At 58.9% G+C, this 11,025-nt stretch overlaps 1 protein-coding gene across 1 annotated transcript; it reads right to left on the reverse strand.

The window, feature by feature from the left end:
• Nucleotides 1–2,763: 2,763 nt before the first annotated feature.
• Nucleotides 2,764–4,650, reverse strand: LBX1 (ladybird homeobox 1). Its single transcript, XM_056120963.1, has 2 exons — nt 4,320–4,650; nt 2,764–3,617 (listed from the first exon to the last, which is right to left on the reverse strand). The coding sequence occupies exons 1-2, from the start codon at nt 4,642–4,644 to the stop codon at nt 3,097–3,099; spliced, it is 846 nt and encodes a 281-aa protein (XP_055976938.1). The 5' UTR covers nt 4,645–4,650; the 3' UTR covers nt 2,764–3,096.
• Between the last annotated feature and the right edge of the window lie 6,375 nt (nt 4,651–11,025).

Consider the following 11,025-nt stretch of genomic DNA (forward strand, 5'->3'; position numbering starts at 1 on the left):
TTTCCTTCTTTCTTTTTCCTCCTTCGTTCCTCCCTCGTTATTTTTTATTTCTTGGTTATATTCAATTGTCATGTTTTTCAGGCTCATTAAATCCATTTAGAGACAAAAGAATAAAAGGCAGAAGGGGAAGGAGGGGGAGAGGGGAGGGGAGGGGGAGGGGAGGGGGAGGCCGGAGAAGCAAACAAATAACCCGCTTTAACTAGACGGGCGGATAAATGGCCCCGTTTCTCCTCAGCCCCGATGCGCCTGCTTAGCTGCGCGCCCCGCGGGCGCCGCAGCTCGGGTGGGCTCGGCCCGGGGGCTACCGCCCCCAGCCCGCGGGGACCCAGCAGGGCCGGGCCCGGGGCCGCGAAGCAGGGAGCGGCCGGAGGTGCGGGGCCGCTTCATTGGGATTCATGGGCGTGTTGGGCGGGCGGCCCGGGGCGCGGGGCGCGGGGCGGGGGCCGGGCGGGAGGGGGGTGCGCGCGGCGGGCGCAGATGCCCGGGTGACCGCCGCGCCGCGGTCCCTGCGCCGCCTTTGTGCCGGGGAGGCGCGCGCGGGGACCTAATCCATCAAATTGTCTACAAATTGTGAAGAAAATTCAAAAACCATATGGTCGCCAGCGCCGGCGCGCTCTGGGCTGCGGAGGGCCGCGGCCGCGCCCGCACCCGGAGCCGCGGGGGGCTGGGCCCGGCTATTGTCGCCTGTCAGCGGCCGCCCGGGTCCATTCGTCCCGGCCTTCATGGTCCGCGCTCCGAATTACAGACCCATCCATCCTGAGAGAGGGCGATTTATGTCACCCGGGAGGAACCGGCCGCACGCCCGGCCGACCGGCCGGCCCGGCTGCCTCCGTCCTTCTTTCCTTCCTTCCTTCCTTCCTTCTCTCCTTTCTTCTCTCCCCCTTCCCGCGCCCGTTTGCTCCCCATCTTTCTCCAGTCGATGGCCGGCTCCGCTTGGCCCTCGAAGCTTTCCCACTGTCTCTTTCTCCCGGTCTCCGTGGCTGTGCACTTTCTTGCTGCGCTTGGAAGTGGGTCTCGTCCCAGTCTTTCCCCCTTCCTCTCGGACTCTTCGCGTCCTCCCAGACACCAGCGTTCGTTCAGACTCAGGCCCTGGGGCCCCCTCGCCTGCCCGAGACCAGATGCGCTTTTCTCACATCAATTTTGTGGAGAAACAGAGCCCAGCGGCCTGGAGGCAGGACCCTCCTCGGGTGACAGCGGCCACTCGCCAGCCCCGCGACAACAAAAGCCCAGAGAGAAACCGGCTCCTTTACGGAAAGTGAAAGTTGGCCTCGTCCCTTCCCCTGCCCGGTTTGGGGCTCCAAGGCACACCCCAGAGTGTCCTTGGGGGACCCATGTGTCAGCCCCTAGCTGAATGCGGGGCACAGAATTTGTGAATGTTTACTAGAAATCCCCGCAACTTTGGATGGAGCCTTGGGGGTGCTCTCTGGCCAAGGGTATGCAATTCAGTCAGCCCTGAGGGTCTCTGGCTTATTTTCTGTTCTCTCCCAAAGGTGAGTCCCCCCTGAAGCTGTGGAACCAAAACTTTGGAACCAAGAGACTGCACCTGCCTACAGAACAGTACCTGCAGCGCTCGGGTGGTTGAATGCCCTTGGGCCAGGGCGGAATGCACTACTGCGTGGCAAATCTCTCCTTAACCTACCTTGTTTCCCAACACAAATTAATGTTGCACCCCATGCACCCCTAAAGCTGGCTTTTCCCACAGCATTGCAAACCTCACTTTTTAACCCGGACCTGGCGAAGTCCCACTTTCTCTGCCCCCACTTCCCTCCTTGTGGTACCTTCTGCGAGTTCGTGAGTAAGAAGCATCCCTTCCCACTGCTTCCCCCTCACCCCTCATTCTTGCGTCTTTCCCTGAAACCAAATCTTCTCCAAATCTCCACAGCCTGGACAGCCGACGATCAGTAGCGGGGAGATTCCAAGCCTGCCCCGGTTTCCCTGAATCTGGCTCACTCATTCAGACACGGTCACTGCCGGTTCTAGTAAAATGGCAAAGACTTTATTTATGGGAGAAAGGGGCCTTGGGTACAGTCCAGGAAGGAGAGGGCAGGGTATGAACGGGAAAGGGCATGAGGACCCACCCACATCCGAACACCCTCATCTGGCCAAATCCATCTCGAAGCGGGGCGTTGGAGACTGCAAGACAGACCCAGAGCTGCGGAGGAGGTGGGATGAAGGCTTAGGGTGGCCTCTCAGTCTCTGTCACATGCAAAAATTTTCTAAAAAGAGTAAAAAATAATTCTAGGGCTTTGGGTTCTGTTGTCGTTGGTTGGCTGGGTTTCCCCTGCTTTATCGCTAAGATTGGGATCTCAGCAATCTGTTCAAGGAAACCAAGAAAGAATGAGGAAGACTCTTAAAAATAGTTAAGTGAGCATTGGAATGAGGGGTGGGGGCAGAGGTGGAATTGGAAACAGACTTCTTTCCAGAAGGGAAAGAAAAGATCAATTTGAAACTTGCAAGTCAGGCCAGGCTGGGCCCCCTCAACCCCTTCCCACGCAAGGGGGGGGGGGGCAAAAAAAGAAAGAAGGAAAGAAAAGAAGTGAAAACTGCAATAGGCCTGGGAAGGTGAGGAGGGAGAGGGCCCGTGCATTTGCCACATGCAGAGAAAATTTAAAAAAACAAACAAACAAACAGCAACAACAACAAAAAGGGTTGGGGCGGCCCCCTCCTCCAGACCGCGGGGTTGTGTCCGCTACCCTTGATTCTGCCTCGTCCTCAGCGAACCTGGCAGCCTGAGAGCTTGGGAAACACGGAGATCTCCGAGATTTTAAAAAATAAAAGAAAGGGGAAACAAGTCAGGCTGCGGTGGGAAGAACCCACTATATAGGTTTAAATATTTATACAGAAGCCGAACAGAATTGCTCGGCCTAGGGCTTGCGGGGCGGCGGAGGCCGGGAGCGGCGGCCGGCCCGGCCGGCCAGCCCGGGTTTATTGCTTAGAGAGGGAAGAGGCGGCGGCTGGGAGCCCAGTCCGGGCCTGGGGCAGGAGCGAGGCGGGAGTTGCAGAGGAGGTCCCAGCTCCCCTCGGCGGTCCGGTCCGGGAGGCGGCAAGGCGTGCTGACGCTAGGGGCCCGGGGCGGCGACAGAGCCCAGGCGCCGCTCAATCGTCCACGTCGATCTCCTCGTCTTCCTCGTCCTCTGAGCAGTCCTGGCTGCTGACCGGCTGGTCCGTGAGCGGGGAGGCGGGCGAGAGCTGCAGGGGCCCGGCGCCCGGGGCCTGCGGGGCGCCTGGGGGGAGCGCCGGAGAGCCAGGCCTTGACTTGGCCCTGCCGCAGCCGCCGCCCCCGCCGCCCGCGGCCTCCGAGTTCTGCTCGAGTTCGGCCAGCGCCACGATGTCCATTTGCCCGCTGGGGCCCAGTTTCTTGGCGGACTCCACGTCGGCCTTCATCTCCTCCAGATCCCGCTTGAGCTTGGCGCGCCGGTTCTGGAACCAGGTGATGACCTGAGCGTTGGTGAGGCCCAGCTGCTGCGCGATTTGGTCGCGATCGGCGGGGGATAGGTACTTTTGGTAGAGGAAGCGCTTTTCCAACTCGTAGATCTGGTGATTGGTGAAGGCCGTGCGCGACTTTCGCCGCTTCTTAGGGGTCTGCCGCTGCCCAAAGATGGTCATTCCGTCGCGGCCTGCGAGGAAACCATAGTATAGGCTTGTGCTAGGGGAGATGAGACCCCACCCAGGCACTGGGTCACCCCACCCAGGCCCATCGGCCTGTGGTCTGCCGCTTTCTGCTCCCTTCTTTGATCTGACTCAACCACTCGGGCCAGAGTCGGCCTTCCACTTCGGCAAAACCCTTTCCCCCCTCTCTTATCTACTAGATATTCGTAGGAAAATTTGTTTTGATCCCTATTCCCCTGCCTAAGAGTTGGTTTGAAAGATCTGAGGTTGCTAGAACACGCAGGGACCAGATAGGGACGGCCCCCCGCAGCGGTGTGAATATTGATTCTATATCCGCCTTCCAAAATATCCCAACCCCATAGTCCCAGCGAAAGGCTCTCCCATCCCTAACCCCTGGGAACAGGGCCGGGAGCCCCAGGACGCTGGGAACGGGAGAACACCCGGCAGAGCACGCAGGCTGCGAGAGACCTTGGGTCCCTGTCACCTCCCTCCAGGTCACTCGACTCTGACCTATCTAGAGGTCCCTAGGAAATAGGGTTTGAGTCCTGTCCTACCCTTTTCTACTCCCGCGCGGCAGCGCAGCGACTTAGACTAGCGGGCCCGGAATGCCCGCGCGGCGCGGAGGAGGCGGGCAGAGGCGCTGGGCAGGAAGCTGGGGGCGCCAGGAGCGGGGTACTGGGCGTGGGGGAGAAGCCGGCGGCGGCGCCTACCTTCGGCCGCCTGCAGGACGCTGACCTCCAGCCCCTTAAAGGTCTTGCTGGCGAGCTCCTCCAGCGCGCACAACGGCGAAGTCTGCGAGAGCAGCGCGCGGCCCGCCAGGGGCAAGCCGCCCGACGCGTGCTTGTCCGCGGCCGCCAGCAGGTGCGCCGCCCCGCACAGCGAGTAACTTCTTCGCACCGACGGCTTGTTGAGGATGTCCTCAATGCTGAAAGGCGTCAGCGGCTTGTTGGAGTTGGCGGGTGGCGGCAGGTGGTCCAGCGGGCTGCGCCGCCGCTCCTCCCCAGGCGCCGCCTTGCCGTCCTCTTTCGAAGTCATCTCGGCCTCGTTGCGGGGCCCGGCCGGGGCGGCTCGGGCCGCGGGGACCCAGCCCGCGGGCAGCTCGAGAGCCGGGCAGCGCGGGTGGCGGCGGCGGGTACGAAGGAGGCCGCGCCGGGCAGGGCGCGCGGGCCGGCCACGGGCCGATTAGCGCAGCGGCAGAGGCGAGCAGACCCGCACGGGGCCCCGGGAGGAGGGCGCTGACGCGGGCGCCGCCGCCACCCCGGCTTCCAGCAATCCGGGGCCCGAGCCGGGGCGCGCCGCGCGGGGCTCCAGTTTCGCCAGCCCCGGTGCTATTTAAAGGTGTCAGGTGGCTCCGCCGCGGCTCCTGGCCCAGGGTCCTGGCGGCAGCAGTTGGAAGAGCCGAGGAGAGGGCGCCGATCCCGTACTGCGAGGGGAGGCGGAGAGATGGGGCAATTGACTATTGCTAACAAGTTAGCCTTGATCGAGGAGTAATCAATTATTTGCAGCGGCACTTCTCTCTCTCTCTCTCTCTCTCTCTCTCTCTCTCTCTCTCCCTCTCTTTCTCCTTTCCCCCCTCTCTCTTCTTTCTCTCTGTTCTTTCTCCTCCTCTTCTCTCTCTCCCTCCCTCTTTCTTCTCTCTCCTCTGCTCCCCCCGTCTCTCTCCTTCTCTCCCTCTCCCTCGCCCTCTCTTTCACTCTCTGTCTGTCCAATGCAGGCGGCTCTAAGTTGGGAAGCTCATTAATTAGCGGGCCGGGGGTAGGAGGAGCCGGCTGGAATTAGCCTGCCTAATGCGCCTGTCAGTCCGGGCGCTGCGCCGCGCTCGGCCCGAGCTGTTTGTAAATTACATTAGCGGCGCCTTTATTGCACCCGAACCTCCGGCGACTGAAAAGCCGCCGCCCCCACCCCAAACTAGGAGCTGCGCTCGGGGCGCACCCGCCTCCCACCGGCCTGGCTGCGAAGGCAGCGCCCGGCCTGGAGGTCTCAGATTCTCCGACCCGGGATTTGGCGCCCAAGACAGGGCGACGAGACCCCAAGCCGGGGAGGGAATCGGCCGCTGCGCGGGCCAGGTAAGACCGGGAGCCTGGGTGGGCCCCGCCGCTGCCGCCGCCCGGCGCCCACTTTGCGGAGCAGAGATAAGCGAACCCGCGCCCCTACCCTAGACCCACTTGCTCCTCACGGCCCCCCCTCACGCCACACACACACACACACACACACACACACACACACACACACACACACACACACCTCCGACTCTGGCTACGCGTCTGGGTAGAGGGTTTCTGCGGGGGCCCCCCAGGCTGGCCCACTGGAGATCTGAGCAGGCTGCAGCAGCACTGGGCGAGGCGACACGGGGCAGGGGTGGAGGACCCCAGCGGTCGGGGGAAGGGACCAGCCAGAGACTCAGTCTCCCTAACCCGAGAGAGGAGCAGGGAGTTGGGGATGGCTCTGGGCGCCTCTCTCTCCCCGCCGGCCCAAGTCTGTAGTGGCAGCCTTACCTCTTGCAACAATCTCGCACACTCTTTCCTCGGACCGCAGCACCTTGGTGACCCACGTAGGACCGGGCAGCTGGGGCCGGGGGCCGGGGCTCAAGGGGCCGGCTCCGGGCCTCCCCGCTGCGCTCTGCCCGGCCCCGGCCGGGGCCCCGCTGCCGGCCCCGCCCAACCCAGCGCCGGGCTTGAGTGCACCGTAGGCCGGCCGACTCCAGCTGTTCCGGATGCGGGGCGGGGGGCCCAGAGGGGGCCGGGCGAAGGTTGGGAGCTAAGCTCTCGGAACCCGCAGGGAGGCCGGGGTTCGAGCAATAAGAGGGGGTAGGAACCCTACAACCCCCGGACTTTGTGTCTCTAAGGCTTCCGTTTGTGTGCGTCGGTATTTGGATGTAATTATGCTTCTGAATATGTGTGTTTGTGTGTGTCTGTCCGGGTGTTTATTCGCAGAAATGGAAGTGAATCGGTGGGTATTTAGGGTGATTGAACCGCCTGCATTCCCCCCTCCCCTCTCCGGCGCCTGGTGTATTGTGACCCCAGGTTTTTTCTTCCCTCCTCAGGTTTGTGTGGGGTCACCGCTCTCCTCCCCCCACCTTAATCTGCTTCTAACCCTGGAGAAAGGAGGGAAGGAAGAAGACAGGAGGTGAGGGAGGAATGACTGTTCTCCCGGTAGCCAGCCCTAGCGGGTCCCAGGCTTTGTTTGTAAACTCCTGGGCAGGCAATAGGGTCGGGTAGCCCAGCCCCAACAAGAGAAGGAGGTCGGTGCTCAGCCAGAGGCTGTGCGGGGCAGAAGGACTCCAGGTCGACTTGCCCCAAAGAGGGTCTACGGCCAGTGAGCAGTGGGTCAGGGGACACCTTGCCCCGGAGCCCCCAGCACTGGGGCCTCTGCACGGGGAGATCATTTCTTTCTCTCTCCTCCAGCTATTTGTCTGGCTCCCGGCTCTGTGGAGTGAAGGGCACTGTGCTGCGAAAAGGGGTTCTTGTTCAGGAATCCCCACCTGTCCCTGGGCTGCTAGTGTAGGAAGACCTGCCCACCCACCTCAACCCCACCTTTGTCCTGCATGGGGGGAGTGGGGGGGCTAAGGACAGGTACTTAAAAGGCAGGAATGGCAAAACGGGGGATTCTCAGCCCCTCCAGAGCTCTGTCCTGGCCCCACAGCAAACCTGTCTCTGATGCAGTTGGGAAACCACAGCGGTGGGGATGCTGGGTGATGCCTGTGTGATCTGAGTCCAGAAGGTGGAGGGAGAGGGCGCCAGGGGGCTGGACTTTTCTGGTTTGGGACTGAGTCTGCCCTCCTCCTCTCTCCTGCCCTCCCTTCTCCCTTGCTCTCCTTTCTCACATCCTGCTCTCCTCATCCCACTTCCATAACTGGCCTGCTGGTCTTACCCGAAAATGTCCTGACCCAGAGCTTCCCTGCAAGCCACCTTCCCTCCCTGCTCAAAGAGAAGATGGCCCAGATTAGGAGCTGGAGACTCTAGGGTCCCATTGCTGGAAAGGCTGCCATTCCCCTCCCCACTACTTCCCCTCTGTTCTTGTCTTTATACCTGATGGTGTAAAGACAAGAACAGAGGGTTCTCTTAGGACAGAGGTTTATCTCCTAGTCCCCCAGGACCAGCAGACTTCAGGGCTAATATGAGGTGTCAGGATGGTGACAAAGGTGAAATGGAGGTGGTGGGGACACAGAATTCCCTGCTGGGACTGTATTTTTGGGCACTGTTAGTCTTCGAATCAAAGTGGACAGGACTTTCCTCCATCCTCTGTGCTGTTCTCTTTTCCATCCACTTTACTTCCCTTCCTGGCCCTACCTGCTACCCAATCCGTGGCTTTGCTTTTTTTCCAGCCTAATTGGTTGAACTCTCAGCCAAACAGCTCCACTGGAACAGCTGAGGCTGCAGGGGGCACGTGGTGCCACTGGTCCGTTTTGTTGTTTTGAGTTCCCCTCGCCTCCGTCATTGAGGCAGAGGCAGCCGTAGCTGCATCTAGCTGCATCGAGGTCAGCCTTCAAACACCAGCCCAACTGCCACCCTGAGGACCCAGGGTGCGGGCAGCTGCAGCTCAAGATCTCTGGGCATGCAGCCCCAACTCCTCCTTCTCCCGCCAGACTGAGAGACCTTGAGACTAGGCACCTGGATTGGAGTCTCCACCACCCAGTTCTATACAGATCTGAGTGTTAGGGGATACCTAGTATTTATTGGTTGGATGAGTCATGTGTGTGTATGTGTGTGCATGGGGGGGGGGGGGGCTGGGGATTGAACCCAGGGCTTCAAACACGCAAGACACGAGCTCTACTGCTGAGCCACATCCCCAGCTGGTTGGATAAATTTTTGTGGTGCAAGGAGTACAAATGGTTGTTGTATGTTGTGGAGAGAGAAGGTTTGGGTTCTGACTGCCCCCAACCCCATAAAAGTGTTGAAACCTGTGAGAATTGGGAAGGGAATTAATTCAGGCACTGTGTGGGTAGTAGTGACAAAGATCCCTCTATTAATGGCCAGAATTTAACCTTTCTCCCGAATCCTTATCCAGCACCCTCTGAGATCCTCCACCCCCCAGTCAGCTGCTGAGTGTTCTTTCCCCTGGAGCTGGTCCTTGCTGTCTTTCATGCAGAGGGAATGCTTATTTGTCATTGTTTGTTTGTTTGTTTTGGGACCACCTCAGTAGTCCTGGCTCTGCAAACAAACAGGGATCACTCCTGGAGGCACTCACAGGACCATATGAGGTGCTGAAGATCTAACCCGGGTTGGCCTTGTGCAAGGCAAGAGCCCTAGCTGCTGTGCTAGGAGGAACCCCATCTCCCCTCTTTCTGGACTCACCTCCCCACATCCAGTTTCTGTTGACTTCCTAGGTTCCAGCATCATTCCATCTCTGGTGGACAGGGCAGGGATTGTTCTTCTAAAAATCTGCATTCATTCCCCTTGTTTAGTATTTCAGAAAAAGAGAAACATTGAGCATTGCATACATGTTAAAAGAAGGGGACCATCTAGACCCAAACTCAATGACTTACTCCTTAGCCCGGGAGGATAATTCAAGGAGACCGCCGAAGGCTCCATCAGTTTTAATCCGGATTGTCTGGGGAGCTGCATTTGTTTCCAGATTATTTGTGTAAATTCCGATGCTGGCCCGCAGGCCAGGTTGTGACACCACTTGAAATGAGTTGACTTGACCACCAATAGGGATCACTTTTGTCCCCGGGAGACCTGCTCCTCTGACACTCTGGGTGGAATTCAGAGCATTTCTTCTGCGACAGAAGTACACGGGATAGATGGCCTCCTGCCACCAGGGCTGAACCAAGACTGCCCACTTGGTTTTTCTATTCTGCCCCAGGCCAACTTCTGCACTAACAATAATGACAATAACCATGACAATAAACACTGCCTGCCCTTCCCCGGTGCGGGTGCCAGTGCCAGGCTTTGGGCTCAAAGTTGTATTCATTTCATTTATTACTTACCCTGGGAGAGCTAGCTATTTTGATTACCCAGATTTTACATGTAAGAAAAATGAGACCCAGAGAAGTTAAGTCACCCATTCAGTGCCACACAGCCTGTTTCTGCTCTTGGTGCCTGAATCATGAAGTTCTTAACCAGAGCCTCCCAAGGGCACTTTGAAGGGTCTTCAGGGGCTCCACTGATCTCGGAAACTGTGAATGAAATTGTGTGTGTGCCCAGGTAGGTACATTTAACCCCCAGGAGCTGTAGTACTGGCATCCCACAAAGGGTTGGAAATCTGGAGAAGGTTAAGGCCACAAGCAGGCCAGCGGGGAAGAGGGGAGTCAGCTGCTCCACAGCTGGGGCCAGGCTCCTGGTGTCCGGTCTCATACCCTGGTCCTGCAGGCTGCGGCTCTGAGCTCCCTTTGGAGTATGCCCCGGTGGTGTCTCCACCCTGCTTAGTGAACTGAATTTTTTTTTTTTTGCTTTTTGGGTCACACCCAGCGATGCACAGGGGTTACTCCTGGCTCTGCACTCAGGAATTACTCCTGGCGGTGCTCAGGGGACCATATGGGATGCTGGGAATCAAACCCCGGTCGACCGGACCGACCGCGTGCAAGGCAAACGCCCTACCCGCTGTGCTATCTCTCCAGCCCCAGTGAACTGAATTCTTTCAAAGCCCAGTGACAGTGTGGCCCTGTTTACTTGGACCCCTGACCTCTAACAGGCCCCTCAGTCCTGCAGGTGAGGAAAGACAATCCTTTGGAAGTATGGGGGATATAGATAGAAAGGGGGTGCAGAGGCAGGAGTAGAGGTGACAGTACCAGGAGGTGCTCAGGGTTGATGACTATGAGTGGCCAGCTGCAGAGCATAGGTCTTACCTTCCCTCCCATTCCTTCATGGCACCTATTGCTCTGTTTCAGGGTGCAGCACATTTGGGGACATTTCCCTGCCCTATTCAGTGGGCCTGAATAGGTGGGCTACCTTCAGCTACCTTCATACACGACCCCCCTCGCCCTTGGCAATCATTGGCAGAGAGCCAGGAGCAGCCTAATTTGTCTGTCTGCCCTGCTGCCCCTCTCTCCTGCCAGGCTGGGAACTTGAAGAAGAGGTCCGGTTCTCCTCCCATACCTGTGCCGGCCAGGCATTGACTCATGGATAAACTAAGGAATAGGAGAGACAAAATAGAGGACAGGCCAGAGAGATAGTACAGGAGGAAGGGCACTTGCCTTGCAGCCGTCACCTCGATGCATCTCTGGCACTCCATGTAGTATCCTGAGCCCCACCAGGAGTGATCCCTGAGTGCAGAGCCAGGAGTAAGCCCTGAACACAGCCAGCCAGAAGTAAGCCCTGAGCACAACTAAATGTGACCCATCCTCAAGAGGAGATGGAGGGAGAGAGAAGGAGGGAGGGAGGGAGGGAGGGAGGGAGGGAGAGAGAGAGAGAGACATGAGGAGCATTAAGGGATTCTTAGACTTACTCCGGAATACCCAGGATGGAGGAGAGGGTG

The sequence above is a fragment of the Sorex fumeus genome, unplaced genomic scaffold, assembly GCF_029834395.1.
Source record: "Sorex fumeus unplaced genomic scaffold, SorFum_2.1 ptg000043l, whole genome shotgun sequence".
NCBI lineage: Eukaryota > Metazoa > Chordata > Mammalia > Eulipotyphla > Soricidae > Sorex > Sorex fumeus.

What these genes read in the sequence shown, in the direction of transcription:
- LBX1 (XM_056120963.1), bottom strand. Translation starts at nt 4,644, where the DNA reads ATGACTTCGAAAGAGGACGGCAAGGCGGCGCCTGGGGAGGAGCGGCGG. An exon ending in CGTCCTGCAGGCGGCCGAAG is followed by an intron (nt 3,618 to 4,319) that starts GTAGGCGCCGCC and finishes GTTTCCTCGCAG; the next exon opens with GCCGCGACGGAATGACCATC.